The sequence below is a fragment of the Protopterus annectens genome, chromosome 7.part0 (assembly GCF_019279795.1).
Source record: "Protopterus annectens isolate FY-2018-M chromosome 7.part0, PAN1.0, whole genome shotgun sequence".
Taxonomy (NCBI): Eukaryota; Metazoa; Chordata; order Ceratodontiformes; family Protopteridae; genus Protopterus; species Protopterus annectens.
In genome coordinates, this window is record NC_056739.1 from 824,975,278 (window position 1) to 824,997,009 (window position 21,732).

Consider the following 21,732-nt stretch of genomic DNA (forward strand, 5'->3'; position numbering starts at 1 on the left):
CCCTGGTGTAAGTCAGAGTAGGCCAGGTCCTCACTCCACTTATCACTGTCAAATATCCATGCCCATTTGGTGACATTAAGCAACTTGACCGAATCACCTAGAGCCATATTTTACACCACTGAATGGCTAGCCCTGTCACAGTATACAGTCTGTAATGTGTGTTCTCCTATCTTGAGGTTACTGTACACCACAGTAGATGCCCAAAGCAGTTGGTCTATACAACTCTTCTTCCTAAGGGGCACCATGTAGAGTCTGTACTGCAGCCCACAATTCCATTCTTCAGTACGTTTGAGATGCAAACAGCATGTAATTTGGAGGTGGAAGGAACCCCACAGAGACACAGACAGAACATGCAAACTCCAAGCAGGCAATGACTATAGGTCAGGATCGAACCTTATACCTTGTGCATGGGAGGTAATGACTTTATCCATTATACCAAAGAAGTAGTGTTATAATGGCTAATATTTAATGACTGACGTTTTATGCATTTCTTATGTATTTTTGATTGTGGTTGAACAAATGTTACTACTTCAGTGGTTTTTTGATTGGCTGGTTAAATATATTAACATCAAGGAAGAAGCTGCTGTTTGAACTCTGAAGTTGTCCCTTAATTGTCTGGGATGAAAGCACAAAGTTATTAAAAGTTTTGATACTTTTTTCTTGTGGTGTGGTATTAATATTGGTTTGTAGTGTTTTGTTTTTCTTTCTTTTTTTTTTTTTGAACTAGTTGTTTGACTGTCATTCATGCAGGCTGCAGCGTTTTCTACTTAGCCCTGTTCACACTGTGCATACCAAGAACCCTTCTCAGGGTTAGGCATGGAAGGGGTATATTAGTAGTTTGCTTCACTCACTTCTGTAAGGGAAAACAGCTTCTCAAGATTGCTTTGTGTGCCTTCAACCAAGCACTCCTGTTTGATCTCTGGTCTCCATTAAGGACTATAACACAGGACCTGGAATGCCTGGTACATATTCCACACTCTTCTCTCAACAGAGATTAGCAAGTTTTATGCGTGTACTTCTGTCTTACCTCATGTAGTTCTTCCAGTGCCGGTGTCCCCAATCAGACCCCATTTCCTGGGCCTTAGTTTGGATTTTCCTCCCGGTATGTAACAAACCCAGATGCTCCTACACTTGGATGGTGAAGGATGCTCAAAGGCTTCCAAATTTTATTTTATCATGTTAATTAATGAGTTACCCAATTGATATTTAATGATTGGGTTAGTGAATGGATCCTAATGGACCAATTTCACCCATAGCCCAGAGTTATATAAGTCAATGCAATTCAGGCATATTAATGCAGCCATACTTAGGTTTACATCAAGAATGCTGAGTGCTTTACTTACAAAGAAGGATTGAGTTCTGTTTTTTAATGATAAAGTTAACATTTGACAATTATTACAAAGCACTTACAATCCAGTTTTCATGTTTGTACCTATGACCATATTTACACAGTATTTACAGAGCACTATGAAATGCTTTAAAGGTTTTACAGAGACATTACATTAATTTCCAGATAGTATTGCTGCAGTGAGAAAGCTAGTGCAGAGATGCTGGTATAGGTGTTGTTGTACATAGTTTAGTGCTGTCACAAGGAAATGGGGCCAAGAGACAGTTTGGGCAAGATGAATTTCAAGTTTTGCTCTAAAATCCTGTTTGGTAAAATCACTATTGACTGTAAGTAGATTGTTGTCCCAGAGTTTTGGTGCTATAACTAAAAAAATCCTATTCAAATTCATGAAGTGCATGTGGAACAATTCAGAGATTTGTGCAATTACTGAAGATAGCATTATAAGCTGATCAGATATATTTACCGAAAAATTCAGGATTAGTTAAGTTATGAATGCCTTTATATATGATAAAGACAACAACAACGTTTGCTCCCCCATATAAAAAACAGTGAGCTAGTTGGTATTGTAGAGTGAAATGCAATTATATTCCCTTGACAAAAGTAGCCGGGTAAGTCTATAAATGCAATTCCATTTTTAAGGTCTGAATATATTTTTCTTGGAGGAGAAAGCCTATAGTGGGAGCATATTCTAATTGTGGCTGTAATAACCCTTGCCTATGGCAAACTTATTACAGGAATGAAACATCCAGAAATTAAAGTTAAGACTTAAAATTTCTGGTGCTTTGGTATGTCAGATCTATAGATTTATATACATTGCTGGATAAATTCTAATTGTAGTAAAGTTCTAATCGTAGTGCTGAAGCCTTTAAGAATGCTTTGAAAACAAAAAAACACTTCATTATATGGCATATGGTAACACCTGAGGGCTGAAATTTTAGCAGAATTAGAATGCCATTTGTGTTCCTTTTATTCTATCTCATTATTCTATCTTTTTTATTGTTATGAATAAAAATGATACTTGACAATGAGAAATGTGCATTGCCTTGAAATTCCAAGCATGATCCTTTATTAGGAGCAATTTATATGAGCGATAAAAATTAAAGTTACCTGAAAAACATTTTGAGAAACGTCTATGAAAAATAAAAAAATATTACTTTTCTGTGTTGAACCTGAGAGGTCTTAAAAAGAATGAGTGTGCATTGTTGCACATGAAATTTCACTTGGGTCTCTAAATTATTCACATAAGTTAAAATGTAAATAAATAATCAAATACTGCCTTATACGCAAGAAAAAAGGGATAAGTAATGCATCTTTGAATTACGAAAAAAAAAATGGAATTACTAAAGGCATGATAGCAAATTCACAAAACACAATATCTTTTCAATCATTTTTCTCTGTCATTTCTCTTAAAACAAGCCTTAGGACTGTTTTCTTAAGAACTTGCTGTATAAATGCAAGTATATAAACAATTCATTTCAAGCAGTGATTTTGTATTATAATTTGAAACTTAGAAGTGACAGTTACTGCATTCATGTGGTGGTTTGAAGAAATATCTTATTGTATGTTACACATAAAAAATAAAAAATAAATACATTATAAGTGAATGTTGACCGAGTTAAATGCAAGTTTATAGGTTATATATCTCTGTCATTTTGGGCCAGAAATTTGACTCTGACATATCAGGGTTTCACATGAAGAATTCATCACATAATTCAATACTAATGCATTTTTTGTTTGCTATCCAGAATTACTATTATTGATAGAATTCCATAGTTATCATGCCAGGTTTTGAGACGGGTCCTAAAGGTAGCATTTACAAAGTAACATTTAGAATATAAGAACTGTCAAAATGTTCATGCCTATAAGCTTAGAATTTTCACAATTTTAGGTACACATGTTTAGTAAATAGTTTCATATAATGCAGCTGATAAAGTAAGGTTTGACATTGCACCATTCCACTCAAAAAACATTTTTTTCATATGCACTGTGCAAAATCACATTTCTTAACAGGAATACACAACTACACTCCCACTGTTCATATTGTGAGGAAATATAGATTGCACATTGTAAGCTATATATGAAAATATTTTGAAATTAGACAAAGGTATGAATGAACATCCACTGACATAGGAACACGCTCATAACTTTGGTAAAGTCAATTACGTCTGACAGAAATTTTCAGGACACACAGCTTAGCATACAGTAAATGGCAGGATAAGTTCCAGTTCAATACAACTCCTAACTGGAATAATCAGAAAACTGGAGAATGAATGCAATTAATATTGCTGGATACACCATATCTGACAGATGGTGCAGAGGATTATGAAGCCTTTAAAGATCCGGTTCCTATGGTCCAGTAGTAGGTGTTTGATTCCCTTTCCCACAGCCTCCATTGCCTAAGTGTGAGACACTGAGCAAGTCACTTAACCAGACAGCGTTTCAGGGCTGAATATAAAAAAAGTCCATAGAAACCAGTGGTTTAATCTGGTCAACAAATAGAATAAAATAAAATAAAATAGATAAAATAAATTCTAAATCAGCTAGTTCTACAACCTTAAGTGCTTGAATTTTAAAACCCATTCCATCCCCTGGGCTGCAGACACAAAGATTCAGTCATTATCAATGTACTCAATGCAATTGTTATGTCAGAGTTGTCTTCCTGGTTACCAGTGGCCCTCTCTTGTGTAAAAAGATAAAAACGAAAAATGAACCGGGAATGGTTGTAGTTTATCTGACCTCTATTTTGACTGTGGTCATCAGGAGTATGATTTTTAATGATTGCCAGTACATCCCCAGGTTCTAATTCCAGGAGCAACAAATGAAGTAAATGCTTAGAAAACTCTTCTAAATGGAGTTCCTCAGCACCGTAAGGAATGCCAACAAAACTAAGTAGTCATCAGCTTCAGTGTATTCCCCAAAGGTAATTATCCCCTTAGTATTTTAATTTGATTGACTGCATCAATCATGGAGAATTGTAAGTTTGTCTCAGCACTAGGCATGATGCTTTGGTCTGGTCTTGGCCATCTTCTTACACATTTAGGACTTAACACCTGGTACGTTGTTGCTTGTTTGGATACATAGCTTTTGACAGGATGGTGACAACATTTTATGACTTTTATTTCTTTCCATGGCACAAAGTCATCTAGCAAAAAACAATGGACTAGGCTATTACCAACAAACTGCCAAAAACTAAGGGAAAATGGGGACATTTATTTCAAAGGAATTCAAGAATGGGAGAGCATCATTAATCCCCACCTAGCTCATCTGGAACTTGAAATGAGACCCTTCAGTTTACTCGTATCCTAACTCAAGGTTCTGTTCCACGTATGTAGTCGGACAGCAGACTTCTGCTGATCCCGCGTTGAATGCTGCACACTGGCGACAAAGCTAGCAGAGCTATGGCATCATGCATTCTAAAGCGTATGCTAGTATTACATGCAAAAGCAGATCACCTACATCTGCAATGATGCTAGGTAGCTGGGCCAGGAATGAGAAGCTCAAAATATCCTTTCTGTAAGAGCCATTGATAAGTTTAAAACTGTTATGTAATGAAGCACTGGAGATGTAATTTTGTAAATATTCTTTTCATTTTCACACACCCTGTTGGATTTCATCTCAAAATATGTCAGAAATTAAGCTGCTAGTAACCCTTTCCTCTTTTAACACACAGACATGTGACCGTAGTTTGTAAGACAGGCGCATTAATAATGGACATATTAGTGAAAGAGGACTGAATGAAGATGAGTCATATTTTCTGCCTGGCAACAGTACTTCCTAACCAAGATGAACTTTATCCTGCCTTTCTCCATTGCAGCTCTGAAACAAGTGACGTGCAGGAATCACAAATGGGAATCGTTTGTGCAAAGAGCGGATCGGTTACCATGGTGTACCTGTGTCAGGTATACTTACTGGGGCAGGTAGTATAATTCCACACATTGAATGCATGATGTAGTTCTGATTCATTATTACACTGCTGAATACTACTTTATATTACAACAGTAAAGTATCTTTAAGTTATCCCATGTAGGGTTTGTATAATATAAGTAGAATGATATCACAGCAGCTGTAGTAATAGAGATGCAGAACAAAATCTGCTAACAGAGATACACAAATAATTATATTCATGTCGTGAAGGCAAAACATCTCACAAAAATATCAGAATTCAAATTCCTAGACTCTGAGTTCATTATAATAAATAAAAATGTCCTGTATGTCAGTAGAATGTATTTGCAAAACTTAACATTTTAGCTTAGAAGTATATTGCTTTATGATAATATAATCATTTTTACCTTTCAGCTGATCAGGTAAATGATTCTTGACAGAAACCAGGAAAACTCAAGATGGTGACATGGCCCTTGAAATTTATTCAGCACTATATGCATTTGTGGCAATGGTTACTTTTGTGACTGCTGTGGAGTCTAAAAAGACACTCTTAAAATGGTCAGTATAGGGGACATTTGTCTTTCCCTGAGATGCAGCTATCATCAGAGCTGATTATATTATGTAAGCCAGGAAGTAGAGCAGGCAAAGCCTGATACTGGGGTGGGGAAGGCTGTGCCCCTCACAGAGCACAAGATTCAGTTTCCACTACACCCTGCTGTATTGTCAATCAGATGTAGAATTTAGAATGATTTCTTTCACATTAGTAACATGCAGCCTGTATTTCAGATGCAGGAATACAATAAATTTGGCACAAAGACTTGGTACTCAAGTATGCTGTTTATAAGAAATGAACTCTTTCCTAAATACTCATGCATAATGGGACGAAATGAATAACCAAGGACCAACTGGTGTTTTTTTTTTTTTTTTTATTGCACAAAATATGGCCTTATGTTGTAGAAAGAACTCTTGGTGACACTTGGAGTGCTATCACATCAGGCCAATTACATTGACTAGATGTGGTCAGATATTCTGGGAGCAATCACAATCACAGGAGGACATTTCTATCTTCTGCCAATGTCACTGTATGTACACATTGGAGATGACTAAGTAGAAATCAAGGGCCCTGAATAAAAATCATGACTTATTGCTCATGGGGGTCTACAAAGCATGTGCTACACCTTGTTTGAATCAGACACAGATCACCTGCTGTACAGTTGAAGAGATTTTGGCGTTGTTTTCTAAGGGTAGTAAAAAGGGAAAGGAAACACCTTATCATGTTTGGATAGAAAATTGGGCCATAATTATGTAAGTAAAAACCTTACTTACACAATATTCTTTCCCACTATCCTGTTAATTCCCATTTATTTCCTTGATGATAAAACTTACCGGCATGGTCTGACTGCCATGAAGACTGTTGATAGCAGCCTGGGCCTCAGCATGTGTTCCAAACTTCACAAAGGCACAGCCTAACATACAAAAGGAAAGAAAATTAGGACAAATTATAGATCAGAACTGCTGCAAGGTGAAACGAAAGTAAGCTATTTGATAAGAAACAAACAGTCAAAGAAAAAAAAAGTCAAAGTAATCAATAAATGACAAATAACCAGACAAGCCAACTTATTTATGTTTCATACTGCATGATCACAAACACCTTTTCAAATTTTTAAACACAACCCCATTGTGTTGTCTGCTGTCTGATTCATCACCATTTTGGAAGATGGAAGATGGTTAATGCCATAAAATATTTGCTTCATTTGAGTCCTTTTCAATGTGTAAAATACCAGTTTATGAATGTGGACTCCAAGGTGACCCCTTCACTCATATGAGTGGGGACCTGTAATTGTTTACATGACCTATGACCCTTAGTCAGAGTCATGAACTTGAACTAGTTACTGATATACCACTAAAGTACTTACATGACCCACTCCTTAAGTTGGGTCTATATTAGATGAACTAATGATCAAAATGTTGAATACAACATGCTCAACCCACTTTGATCGAACGTTCATCTAATAAAACCCTTAAAATAACGAAAACCAGAGTTCCGAAAAGTTTTGTTTGTCCCACACCTTCACTACACTAACATGAAACACGCACACATACAACTAATACATATAAACCCATGCATTCTCACATCATTCAGAAACTTTCAAACCTAAACACACTCTTCTACTTTTAAAAGAAAGTGGAGGGCTTAGCCCCTCACACCCCCCCCTAACTCTATATACCAACTCCGAGATCGCACTACATTGGGGAAAGGGCAATTACCTGGTAATCGCAACATACACACACAAGTACGGAATTCACTTACCTAGCTATTCCAGACAGTGTAGCATCCTTATGTCACAAGTTACACTCACCACCATGGCCAACTAAAACTTTTCGGAACTCCGGTTTTCATCTTTTCAGTGTTCACTTAGATGAACTATCGATCAAAGTGTGTCAAGGATGTTGTCCTCGACATTTTGATAATTCTTTCATCTAATAAAAACCCCTTAAGTTAAAGGCTGACTGATGACATACTAGCTTTTGTCACATCATGAAGTGTTGTGAAACTCCTCCCATCTTCATTATCACAGACAATACAAGTGTTTTGATGTATTACAATTAGAACTTAGGTACATCTTCCAAGAGTGTGCTTAATTTTCTTTCATCATATGTTTTCCGCCATACTAAGCAACACAGAGCAGAATGTACTGATCTTTAAGTTTGGACACAGAGATTAAATAAGAAGTTTCTCTCTCCAGTATACCTGTATCTCCCCATACCATGCAATGATATCATTTTAACTGAGATATTTGGCATGTTAGATGACAATAAAGAATATAATAATGTTTTATGCATTTTATTTTTATGAAGTTACTGAAGTGGTTTATTTGTTATATAGTAAATTAGATAACATAGTCATTTTGACTGAGTGAAGAACATCTTCACATGAGAAAACATTTTTTACCTACAAGATATTTTTACAATTATTTTTATAGTGTTGACTAAAGGTCTATCAGCAGGCAGCGCAGTGGTGCAGCAGATAGGGTCGTCACCTCACAGCAAGAGGCTCCCCAGTTCAATTCTCAGCTAGAATGCCTTCTGCCTGGAGGCTGCACATCAATTCTGTGTTCACATGGGTTTCCTCCTGCTGTCTGGTTTCCTCCCACATTCCAAAGACATGCAGTAGGGGACTGGACACTCTAAACTAGCCACAGGTGTGAATGTGTGGTATGGAAGAACAATCAGGGCAGGGCTAGCCAGCCAGCAGGGGGATCCTTGGCTCTATATGATTGCTACTGCTGAAGTGACACCCCGACTCCATGTGTAAAAACAGGAAAAAGAGGTTGTGGATGGATACATGGATGGATTATTAAAATTAAATTAGAGCATGGAGCACCATCATTATGGTCTCAAATTGTGGAAAAGACAGACTAGTTCAGTATCTTTTTTACATTAGAAAGGTACTTAAGAAGCTGTCCTCACCACTACTGAAGTTCTAATCTTGTGCTAGAGCATTAACAGCAGAATATGGCTTTCATAAAACATTGACAGAAACTGAAAAAGAACTTTAAATGATTAAACACTTCATTCAGCCTTTTTATTTGGTCTAATGAAATATTTAACTTGTTCTAAAGCTTTTTGTTCTTCCCACTGCTGCTCTGTGGTGGTCATTCTATGTTTGGCAGTGATAAGTGTGCTAAGATTTTGCAGATGTAAAATGCTTCATGGTCCTTCACTTTGTTTTTAAATTTTTTTTTTTTTTTTTTTTTTTTTACATTTTGGATACCAAGGTTGAACACTGAGCACTGCATGACTAATTGTGGGCTTAGCCTGCGTTACATTCAAAATAGTAGCAACAAAAATGTAATAAACACTATTTATCTTAACTGGTGATGAAAGGAACTGAGATATTTTTTGAGTCCAGAAATGGAGGTAGTTACTTTTATATCTAAGTTTTTGAATATGATCTTGAAAGTTAACAGACTGGTTGAACCAGATGTTGATAAGATTGTTATGCTGATCAAACAGCAAGAAGGACCTGGGTGCTTTGGAAAGTTTTTTTCTCAGAAACACAGAGCATGGCCTTGTTTTTTAGGGGTTAAGGAGAAATGTTTTGATGAGTAGTTTAGTTCAAAAAGGTTAGTTTGTCGTTAGGGTTGTATATGTAGATAGCCACCTTATCAGTATGCAAGATAAGTTATAACTGGGGTAAGCCAATGGATATTATTTATTAAAATTCAAATGTATTAAGGCAACAATTTATCCCTGTGGTACAACTGAATCCCATATAGTGGATATAGAAATATTTGCCAGAGTGTGTCATTTGACTTGCCAGATAATTGGTAAGGGGAAAAAAAATAAAATGTGAATGCACAATTAAATTTTGAATCTGGTCAAACTGTGCAGACTGAAGACCTTCTAAAAAGTACAATTTATTTAGGGCAGGTTATCAGGAGTTCATCATATATCAATATATTCTCCAATTTTAACAATAGTGCACGTTCCAAGAAACGTTGCAATAACCTTGAGGTATATATTTAAGAAGGAGTTGAATTTAGAGTGGTTGAATAAGACTAAAAACAGACTAAACCTATAAACAGCTAAACAGCATGGTTACATTTGTGACGGTAGGTGACATTTATACTTGTGTAGTAATTATATTAATACAGAGCATTATCTGTTCTGCAGAACTGAACAAGTGATGTCTGCTATGTCAGGAGAAATTTTCCCATACTTCATGCTAATCAGGGATTTGGGCAAAAATTAAATTAATTAAGAATATTCATAACTATGAACTTTTAATTTACATATGAGAAGCTACATAATTTTCAGACTATCATTTAGTAATATATCAGAAGCTAAAGTGTTTCAAAGAATTATTTAACCGATAATTTTAGGAGGTGATGTTTTATTAATATTACTGATGTCATGCTATGCAGGATCAAACTAAAAAAGAACATGATTTAAGATTGACTGGTTTTGTAAGGCGATTGAAATAAAAAAGTCACAAGCTGAAAAACATTAAGTCTAAAATCAGAGAAAGAGTGCCAATAAATCTATGAGTTATAGCTTAATGCCTGATTCTTGAAGCCAGACAGTGAGAAAGTTAGAGCAGTAGCATAAATGCCTTTTTTCCAGAGGGCAATCAAGGTCTTATGAGATTTTTGGTATTATGTGTTATCTTTTCAATTTTATTCTGAATATATCAAAAATTTATTTTATTTATTTATTTACATTTGTTTACTACCCGCGGTGGTGGTGCTGCGGTAGCGTTGTCGCCTCACAATAAGACGCTGTCCGGTTCGATTCTCAGCTAGAGTGTCTTCTGCGTGGAGACATGCATGAATGGGCATACCTTCATTGAAGGTTGTGCGTCAGGGCTGGTAACTCGGCATGTAAAAATCAACTACTAATCATTAGCAGAACGGAGTTCCGCTGTGGCGACCCCTAATCGGGAAAAGCCGAAAGACACAAACAAATTTACATTTGTTTACTGTGATAATCCAGTGGGCCAAGGTGAACCCATTTTCAGTGGCCCAGGGAGTAAAGCTCCAGTCAGAGTATAACTATTACACAACACAAATATAGAATCACGTGCGACAAACATTATACATAGCTATACAATCATATGCAACAAACATTATACAAGCATTATACATACACTATAAAGCATTACATTACATTTTGAGCAGCAAAGTACAAATTCAGTGGTGCAATATACAATGTAGGACTAAGAAATGGTGATATCAGAACAGCATACTACACTGCTTCTTAGAGTGATAGATCATGGCTCAAAAACATTACCATTGAGCAGTAGGTTCATTTGGTGATAGGTAGATCTTGGTGTGTAGTCTATGATATATGTAAGATAGTAATATCTAGGTAGTTTGTTTAGACTGGGTTAAGCTTTAATTAAAGATTAGGAACTGAGTAACACAGTCTAGGGATAAGAGCACTTAAAGGTATAGCATTACTTTAGATGGTAGTTGTAGAAGAGAAGTTTTACAGATTGGGAGAGTAAAAGGGTGAGGGTATATAGAACAAGAGAGGGAAAAGTCAGGGATGGGCCGGCAAGAAAAAAATGGGCTCAAATATAGGAACTACATCCTTGGTACAGTTGCATTGCCAAAGAGAGGTGAGGTGTTGTTTCAGGGGTATCGTATAGAGAGGGACACTGCTGATAGACCTGATTGATTGAGGGGGATTATTCCATAGTTTAGCTACAGTAAAGGGATAGCACAATTGTCCTGGTGCACAGGTTGGTGTCACTACATTTAGAAGTAGATGATTATTGGATCAGAGAGGTCTGTTTGGATGATCTTGTGTGAGTAGAGAAGACAAGGAAGGGCAGCTAAATGGTTTATAGATAAGTTTGTGTGCAGGGGTTAGTTGGATAAGAGACAGATGATGTGGTAGCTCCAACCAGTTTAGTTGGATCAGAGAGGAGCAGTGGTAAGACGAATAGCTTGCATTTGCTACAAATTTAGCAATTTTATTGTAGCATGAGGCTAGTTTGGATTTGAGAGAGGCTTGAATATTGGTCAGGAGAGGTGCACAGTACAGAAGAGAGGGTAGTAGGAAGGAAGAGGAGAGAGAGTTTTGTGGAATGGTTGAGGAAGTATTTTTGTCTATAGAGAGTTCACAGTTTTTGGTGTGTTTTTTTAATGTTGGTATGACTGTGCAAGTCAAAAGTCAAGTTCCAATCTATAATGATGCATAAAAGTTTGGTATGTGGTAACAACTTCAATTACTGTGCTGTTTTGGGTTTGGATGATGACATTTTCCTTGTTTAGTGGAGTGGATTTTTTGGGAAGAAAAGTCAAGTTCAAATCTATAATGATGCATAAAAGTTTGGTATATGGTAACAACTTCAATTACTGTGCTGTTTTGGGTTTGGATGCTGAAATGTTCCTTGTTTAGTGGAGTGGATTTTTTTGGGAAGAAAAGAACAAGTTTTTTATTGGGGTTTAGGGTGAGATGTTTGTTAGATATCTATATCTCTGTAGTAGTAAGGGAGTCTTGTGTGAGTTGGAATAGTTTAGATGGTGAGTTGCCAGCACAGATGATTGTGGAATTATCTGTGTATTGGATGACAGTACTTTGGGTAAGAGAGGAGTTGAAAGTTATTGATGAAGTTGCTGAACAAAAGGGGCTAGTATGGATTCTTGTGGAACACCTGTAGTGGTGTCAAGAAAAGGAGAGAATGAATTTTGCCATTTGGCTGATTGTTGTTTGTCTGTAAGGTAGTTTGAGAACCAATCTAGGGACTGGGATGAGATGCCTATGCCAGAGAGTTTAGTGATAAGGAGAGAGTGAGAGATCATATCAAAGGCCTTGAAGAGGTCTAAAAAGAGGAGGTGACAATTTGTCCATCATCTTGGGCCTGGTTAACTGTGTCAGAGAGGGATATGAAAGGTATAGTTGTGCTATAGCCAGGTTGAAATCCATGTTGAGTGGGAGAAAGGATTTGGTTGTGAAGCATATAGTGAAGCAGTTCAGTGTGGATGCATTTTTCTAGGATCTTAGAGATGGGTGAGAGGATAGCAATTGGTCAGAAGTTGGAAATGTCTGTGTTAGTGCCTCCTTTATGTAGAGGCAGAATGTATGCCTTTTTCCAAATACTGGGTATGTAAGACTCCAGAATAGCCCTGTTAATATGAATGCTGATGGTAAAGGCTATAGGATTTACAGCAATTTGTAGGAACTCAGCAGGTAGGTTGTCTGGGGCATGGGTGCAAGGTTTTAAGTATTTGGAGCAGCTTTTTTATTTTGTTGGTAAGAATAGGTGAAAGAGAGAGAGAGAGTCTGATGGAGGGGGAGTAAGGGTATCATGGGGGGTTGGATTGGAAGAAAGGTGGTAGTTATATTGGCAATAGTATTAATGAAATAGGAGATAAAGAGATTAGCTATTTCTGTTGGTGTTTCCTCAGGGTTCCGGCAAGGATTGTTATTTGACCCTGGGTGTAGAAAGGAACTGATGGAGCCCCAGAACCTTTTAGGGTTTTGTTTCTGAAGGTTTTATAGGATTAGGTAGTGATGTTTTTTGTCTAGTCACTTTACTTGATTATGGAGCTGATTATAATTTGTCAGGTTGAAGATGCTGTTGTTTTTTTTTCCAGTGTTTCCATGCCGTATCCCTTGTGGTCATTAGCTGTTTAGTGGGTTTTGTGGGCCAGGTGGCTTGATTAGTTTTTACCCTTCTTAGAATAAGCAGAGCCTGGTTGTCTAGGACCTTGAGAAATGTACAGTTAAAGAACTCAATGGCTTCATCTAGGGGAAGGAATTTTAATGTGCTCCAATTAATATATTGTGGGGTGCCATTAAATGTGGTGGGAAAGAAATGGGATAGGTCTCTAGTTTGTAGTGATGTCTGCTAAGTGATGAAGTGTTTTTTCAAACTATAATGGCAGGTAAGTGGTTGTTTATGGCATTGGGGAAAGTTCCTGTGAATGCAATATTTGTTGGGTCAGAGACTAATATCCAATCTAGGCTAGAACCACTGTTGTTGCTTTTATTTGGTCTGGTTATGTTATTAATTAGTTGGGTAAAGGTATATAGGTTGACGTTGGAGGTGGGGTTTTGGTGGGAGATGTCAAGCCAATTGGTATTGATGTCTCCTAAGGTTATAGTTTCATTTTTAATATTGTTTGAATCCCATGACAGCATCTCCTCTAATACCTGGATATTATTGCCAGGAGGAATGTATAATACAATAATACAGATGTTTTTGCAATTGTTTATTCTATGGAAGGACACTAATATTTCATCTGAGGAGAATTGTGGGCTAGACTTGGTGCATGATATAATAGAGAAGCTGTAAGGATATATCAGACAGACTCCTTCACCTTTCTTATGGGGTCAGTCAAATCTTAGACAGGCAAATCCTGGGGGTAGGAATTCTGTATCTTTAATATAGGGCTTCAGTCATGTCTCAGTGGTGGCTATAATGACAGGTTTCTTATTAGATATCCAGGAGTAGAAGTCTGGTATTTTGTTCCTGATACTTTGGAGGTTAATGATTGTAATGTTTAATGAGTTATACGAGTTGGAGGGTATAGAGGGGACTGTGCTTGGGGCTTGGTTCGGGGTATATGTCTCCAAATAGCACAGAGTATGTGACTGGGAAACAATAGAGTTCCTGTCTTTTATTTGCATTTATTGGGTAATTATGAGCTAAGGTGGTGGTGTTCTTGGCGAAGGGATGAAGAAGTGTGAGAATAAATTTTAGTTTTGAGCATAGTCTTAGGTCTGTGGTGTATAGGCTAGAGGATATGTTAGAAAAACTGGTAGGTGACTTTGTTTTATTTGTTATAGTGGCTGTAGGATAGTGGGTTATATAGGTATTTTGAAGTGAGGTTAGTTGTAGTAGGAGGAAGAATGTGAGAGACAGGGTGAGGAGTATAGTGTTAGAGATTAGTGACATAGTGTGGGGTGGGAGTGGAGGTTTTGAAATAGTTTAGGTGAATTTAAGATTTGGGAGTTTTGGGAGATAAAGGGAGTGATATCTTAGGATGAGGTTGACAAGTAGTATGTCGGTGGTAGGTGTAAATTGATGAAGTATTGTAGGTGTGAGTGGGAATGATGTATGTGTGTTTGATTGGTGGAAGTGAGTTGATGGGTGGATTTGAGGTTAGAATGTATGTATGTGTGTTTGGTGAAAGTGAGGTGATGGGTAGAGTTGTAATGGAAAGGGGTGGTTGGGAATATGGTAGGGTAGGGAAGCAGAGTGAACCTGAGCATAGTGAGGGTGAATGGAGTGGGTTGAGCCAGGAGGCTGAGCAGGGAGGAAAAGAAAACAATCAGTAAGGTGAAATTCAAAACAAAGGAGAGGCACAGTTTAATTTTATGACAGCAACAAGTGGAGTGCTAGAATTGCTTAAGTTTGATCTGCTTCTTAAGGCTTGTAAGTAAAACTATTTAAAAAATAATATGTTGAAAACAGGAAACTGTTCAAAAGGTTAAAGAACAAGAGCTTCCTCTTAAGGGTAATAAGAAGGAAACATAGGGTCAGGCAGGGCCTGCCAGTATGGTTAAGGAACAGGGGTGAACGGGTCCTATGGTGTGCAAACCTCAGGTGTAACGGCAACATCAGCAAGAAATTATTGAAGGTAATCTGTAAACCTACATTTGCTATTATTATTGAGCTTGACTGGGGCTTTGAGCTGGGGCATCTTGCTGGAGTCCAGAGTTCAGGGGAAAATGCAGATGAAGCACTTTGTATAGCATTTTCAAAGCCACAATGCGAAGTTAAGAAGTATAATAAAAGAAAAAAATGAGTGTTGAAAAGGTTAAATAAAGATGTAGTAGTAGAACAGAAGATAAGGGAAGACAAAGATTTGAAAAGGAGAGGAGCAGAGGTAGAATATGAGAGAGAGGAGATAAGAAAGGGAAGGGCAAGATGTACAGGAACAATAAAGGGTGAAGGGCAAGAGGATTGCAAAGAGAGCTAAAAGATGAAGAGGGCAGGTTCACATAGAGTATATCAAGGCACACTTTGCAAAAAGATACAGAGCAAATACATCAGTGAGTGCATCAGTGCAATAACATATAAACCAAATACATTCCTAAAATGTTATAACAAATTACAATGATTATATGCAGTAACCTGAATTTCAGAAACTATATATGTGGAAATTACAACATTCACAGTACTTTGATGGAGACACTATTTACATAAATAAACACAACTGGACCTACTGTGGTAGTAAAAATGTAACATAGCTGTAGCAGTTTTAAGCATATAACAGTGAGGCTGGGCTGGATAGCAACTTATAATGGATAGAATGCAGACGTACCAAACTACATTTGAGCAGTAGTCTGAATGATGTTATTTCACCTTAAGTTTGAGTAGGCTGCTATGAAATACTGGATATGCCTTTTGAAACAATGAAAGCAAGTCAGCACCTCAGAGCAAATGTACAATATGGTCCTAGAAATACTACATATCATGAAGTGTTGCTGAGAGGGATGGATACAATATGACAAACATCCAACTGCACATATTGATAGTATCCAAGGTAAGCGGTATTACAGGAGGCTACTCTACTTTCCATGTATTCCAGAAGCTCAAAAGAACAGCAAAAAGTACAGAGGCATTTTAATAAATAGTACAGTATTGCTGGGTTACATATAGATATCGCACACACAATCTGGCTACTCCGGTAGTAATTTTGGAAAGACATACCCCTGGATTCAGTAATCTTCCATGCAGGACTAGCTTAGTCCTGCATGGAAGTGGCCATTTAGGAGCAGCACAACAGTGAACTATGCATATTAATGAAGGCAAGCTGCCTGAACTCCTAAACGGGCATGGAGCGTGGACAAGTACAGGGGGCGTGTCTGAGACCAGAGCTCTCACAATATACACATCCCTGCAATCAAGAAATGCAGTTTGGCAATAACAATGAGCGAGACTGCTCATAGGGGGTTGCGTACCCCCAGCAACACCCCCAAGTTTATAAGAGCAATAGTTAAAATATAATAATATAAACAAGTTACATTTTTTTTATCAAACTGATAAAATTTAACCATAGGTGCGCGGGTTTGCCCATTGCTTAGCTACGTATACTGCAGCTTAAATGGCACAAGAAAATAAATATCAAGATATATACAAATGAAGCAGGACTGCAATAGTGTAGTGGGCAGAGCAATCGCCTTACGAGCAGTCATTCCCGGTTCGAGTCTCACTGCAGTACATTCCATTTTCCATGTCAAATCACTTTATGAACAATATTTTTTGTTGCATAACCTACTAAATAACATATATTTGTGAACTAGAGTACTGCATTAAATGCAGATGTGAGGTGTCATTGTAATAATGTTGTAAAATCCACAGATAAGCACAAGCGCTCCATACAGTATATATATATATATATATATATATATATATATATATATATATACACACATGAATCAGGGATACAAATCAGAGGTATAATGGGTAATGAATGATAAATCCATAGAGTGTCCAAATCCACCACCTTCCCAAGAACCATTTTACATTTTTGTCTAAATTACTGATGGGGTAGTACATAAGACTGAGGTATCACCAAACAGATCCTGCTTCCTCATGTATCATATGGTAATGTAGATTTGCAATCACTTAATAGTATGCTGTATTAATGTTATCCACACTGTCAACATAAATAAAATGTGTAGGAATGCCTGTATATAACTGGTGTAATCCCCAGAGGTCATTTAGTACAACTGAGAGAGACATAGACAGAAAAGACAGACAGCAAAATCCAAATAGCACACGCAACTGAGACGTGAACTGTTGTATTTTTAGCACACACAGCTATGGTTTGAATCCTGGGAGTGGTAGTAAGCTGTATGCAGAATCATACCCCACAACTGTACAGATATGTCCAGAATGTCCAGTTAATTGGCCCATATCCGCTGCCTGTCACCCTGTCCCCCTGGCAAATCAGTAGGATGATCCCAGACGTTTAGGCAGCAAATAATGACATACAACTGATTTTCAGACATCTATAAGAACAAACCTATCACTCTAGCAGCTCCCCAAAATGTTATGAGAGTAATAAGCAAAGTATGTCCCATCTTCACCCCCATGTTGTAAAGATGTGACCAGAGTGTGTGCAGTAACAGAGTTAGACGTATGTGCATAATAATAATGTGGAATCTAGTAATATGAGTGGCAACATTCAGGTAGTGCTAATAAACATTTCCCCCATAGGTCTGTCAGATATGAAAACTGTGCCTAGAAATAAAAAGATTGAAATCCTGGACTGGTACTGTTTACACTGGTATTGTATGGCATTGTTAGTGTTGCAGTTGCTCAGAATAATAAGGTATTACTCATCACTGTCATCCACACTGTGCTACATAATAAAACTGTCTATGAAACCCTGTATAAGAATGTTGCAATTACAAGGTCTGATTGTAAAACCATGGGAGACTTATAGACAGAAATCAGAGAAGAGCTACACAGCAATATCTATACAGCACACTCAACTGTGATGTACACTGTTCTATTTTTAGCAGACACAGCCATGGTTCGAATCCTGGGAGTGATACTAAGCTGTATGCAGATGCATACCCCATAAGTGTACAGAGTTGTCAAGAATGTCCAGTTAAGTGGCCCATATCTGCTGGCTGTTACCCCGTCCCCCTGCCATATCAGTGTGCTAATCTCTGACATGCAGGCAGCATTTAATGTCATATAACTGACTGTCATGTCTGTACATATTTGGAAAATGTCTATGAAAACAAACCTGTCATTGTACAACTCACCAAAGGTTTATGAGGGCAATAGTCAAAATATGTCCCGGTTTCACCTGCATCTTGTCAAGACATGCCCAGAGTGTGTGCAATAAGAGATGGACAGGTATGTGCATAACATCAACCTGGAATCTGGGAATATGTGTAGAAACAGGTAGTGTTAACAAACAATACCTCCACAGGTATACCAGGTAAGAGGTATATACTGCAGGTAAAACACAGTTCATGTATATAGTTGTCGACATCCATACCACTGTCCAAACTAAGGCTACAGGGTAGTGTAATAATACCTGTAAGGTACAGATCACAGCACTGCCTAGGAAAGTAATGAGAACTACAGGGATATACAAGTTGTTAATTGACATCTTTCTCCCCCCCCACCATATCTGCAACAGTAAACTAAATACACAACTCAGTCGGTATGTGCTCTATTAAATCTACTGTTGGGACATATGTCCTATTGTTTGATAAATATTTAAATTTGTTTCTATGCATGTGTCATGTTGAAATACTCCCACATTGGTGGCATGCTGCCATCAATGTACCTGCATGCTGTTGTAATGGCCACTGTGTTTCCATATATACATGTGCTCTGTTTGCTATGCAACTGTTCCACATCTGGTGTTTCGGGTTAATGGGAATATCTATGAATGCTGTTATACCTAATCCTGGAATGTGTTGACTATTATTAACCTACATATGTTGTAAAATTGAAACACCATAGCATGTTTGGGAAGGCTGGTCCCAGCGGACCCACCTCTCCCACCTCATCTGGCTGTGGCACAGGACACCAGCACATCTGGGGCCCACCCTGAGACCTCCTCGTCTGCTGGTCCTGCACCACCTCTGGGTGGAACCACCTCAGGGGATGTAGCTCACCCCCCTGGGAGCGGACGCGGACAGGACACTATCACTCATTGCCAGGTCTGGGGTCTGGTGTGTAGCAAGCTCTGCAGGGAGTTTGGAGATCTGCTATGCCAGCTTGAGGGCCACGTGGCACAACTAGAGGGTCATCCTGCCCCTCCTACTCAGCCCCCAGCACAGCCACCTTTGGGGCCATGAAGGTGGAGTGGTGACTGCCCATGGGTGGGGACCTCAGTCCCACTGTTTCCACTATGGGGGCTCATGGGCTTCCGACTTCCCAACACCCCTCCCCATACAAGGTGTTTACTCCCCCACATGTCATATACTGCCCCTGTATGCTGTCTTGTCTGTCTTGTGTGTTATCCTACCCAACCTACCACCCCCAAATATACCTACTATCCCTCCCCAACATCCCACTCTCACCTTAAAAAATAAAAAAAGGGCAATCTATGTTCCCAAAAAAAAATCTTGCCCCATACATAGCTGTCCATTTCACACACGTGTTCACTGGACACTTGTAATTTGGTCTAATTGGCTTCACAACATATTATTGTTGTCCTCACCCCTCATTCAGGAGTATGAGTGTCCAAATCTACCTCCAAATCAGTGTATATGCACAGTTGTTGCTGTAGAAGAAATGGGCAGCTATGGACCTTCCCTACACCCGTCCTTAGCTATTTTCCCTACTGTCTTTCCCCCTTTGTGCCGCTTTTTCACCACTTTCTTATCAACCCTTTTTCATTTCTTTTAAAGAAATTAGCACAGGGGCAAGCATGAGTAAGCACTTTTAAGCAGCAGTAAGCGGGTTTAAGCTTGTTTGGTAGGGGTAAGCAATGCCTACACAGGTTAAGCAACTGAGAAGCTAAATCAGTATAGGAAACTGTAACCAGAAGTTAGCAGTGCTTACCTCCATGCAAACCCACGCAAACCCACTTACAACTGCTTAAAAGTGCCTTAATTACTCTGTATCCAATGGCCCTTGTTCTGTAAAGCAACAAAATAGCCTATGCAAGGCTCGAACCCAGTACCCTGCACACCATAACCAAAGCGATTTACCACTAAGCCAGATATACATAACCCTGATATTTTCACAAACATATCATCCAACACAGTCATTCAACAGTACAGGAAATGTATTTATACATGTAGCTGTATGTGTGTGTGTATATATATATATATATATATATATATATATATATATATATATATATATATATATATATATATATATATATATATATATATAATATATATATATATATATTATATATATATATATAGATACATACATATGCATACATTTATAGATATATATGTCTACATATATGTCTATATATATATATATATATATATATATATATATAGATAGATATATAGCTATAGATATATATATATATATATATATATATATATATATATATATATATATATATATATATATATATATATATATATATATATATATATATATATATATATATATATATATATATATATATATATATATATATATATATATATATATATATATATATATATATATATATATATATATATATATATATATATATATATATATATATATATATATATATATAGATAGATATAAAAGACAACATAAATACATATATGACCAAAGGCACTGTTAATGGGTGTGAGGGGGCCCAAGCTAAATACCTCTTATAAGTATTGCTATCACCCCCTCCCTCACGGCCAAACAGATCTGCCCTGCAACAGAATACCAACTGTTGCAAGTTCCATACCCAGGACCCTACACAACATGGCCACAAGATGTTAGTAATCTATCCCACCTGTATGATGTCAGGAAGGTATCAATAACATATTATGCAGTACAGTCTGGCTACCATAGGGAATGCACAATGTGGAAGCAATAAACATTCCAAAGATACATATACACACACACACACACATATATATATATATATATATATATATATATATATATATATATATATATATATATATATATATATATATATATATATATATATATATATATATATATATATATATAACTACACATACACACACATAGATATGTATAGGAAGACACATATTTAGTGAGTGCACAGCATATTGAACAGCCAGTATTCCTACAGTTGCCACCTTTTCAAATGGACAGTGTATGAGTAACTCATACAAAAGAAAATTTTTGTCTGAAACATATATCCACACAGAAGTTAAAGGATATGTTACCACACACAGGTATGCATACATAAGAATGTTTTATTTGTGTACTATTACAGTTGTATATGCCATGTCATGTAGCTGTTAAGACTTTGAAATACATACTAACTAATTAATGCTACTCTCAAGCTGATCATTTTATATAGTAATCTGAAAGCATAATATATGTCCCTGTCCAGGCCAAAGCCTCAAGTAGTGCA

At 37.3% G+C, this 21,732-nt stretch overlaps 1 protein-coding gene across 3 annotated transcripts in view; it reads right to left on the bottom strand.

The window, feature by feature from the left end:
* LOC122806720 (CUGBP Elav-like family member 4) overlaps positions 1-21,732 on the bottom strand; it is a 1,919,882-nt gene that overhangs the window by 243,677 nt on the left and 1,654,473 nt on the right. For all 3 annotated transcript variants that reach the window (XM_044077371.1, XM_044077372.1, XM_044077370.1), the window contains exon 5: positions 6,617-6,696. In XM_044077371.1, the coding sequence (XP_043933306.1) occupies positions 6,617-6,696 (80 nt within the window). The remainder of the gene's footprint in view (positions 1-6,616; positions 6,697-21,732) is intronic.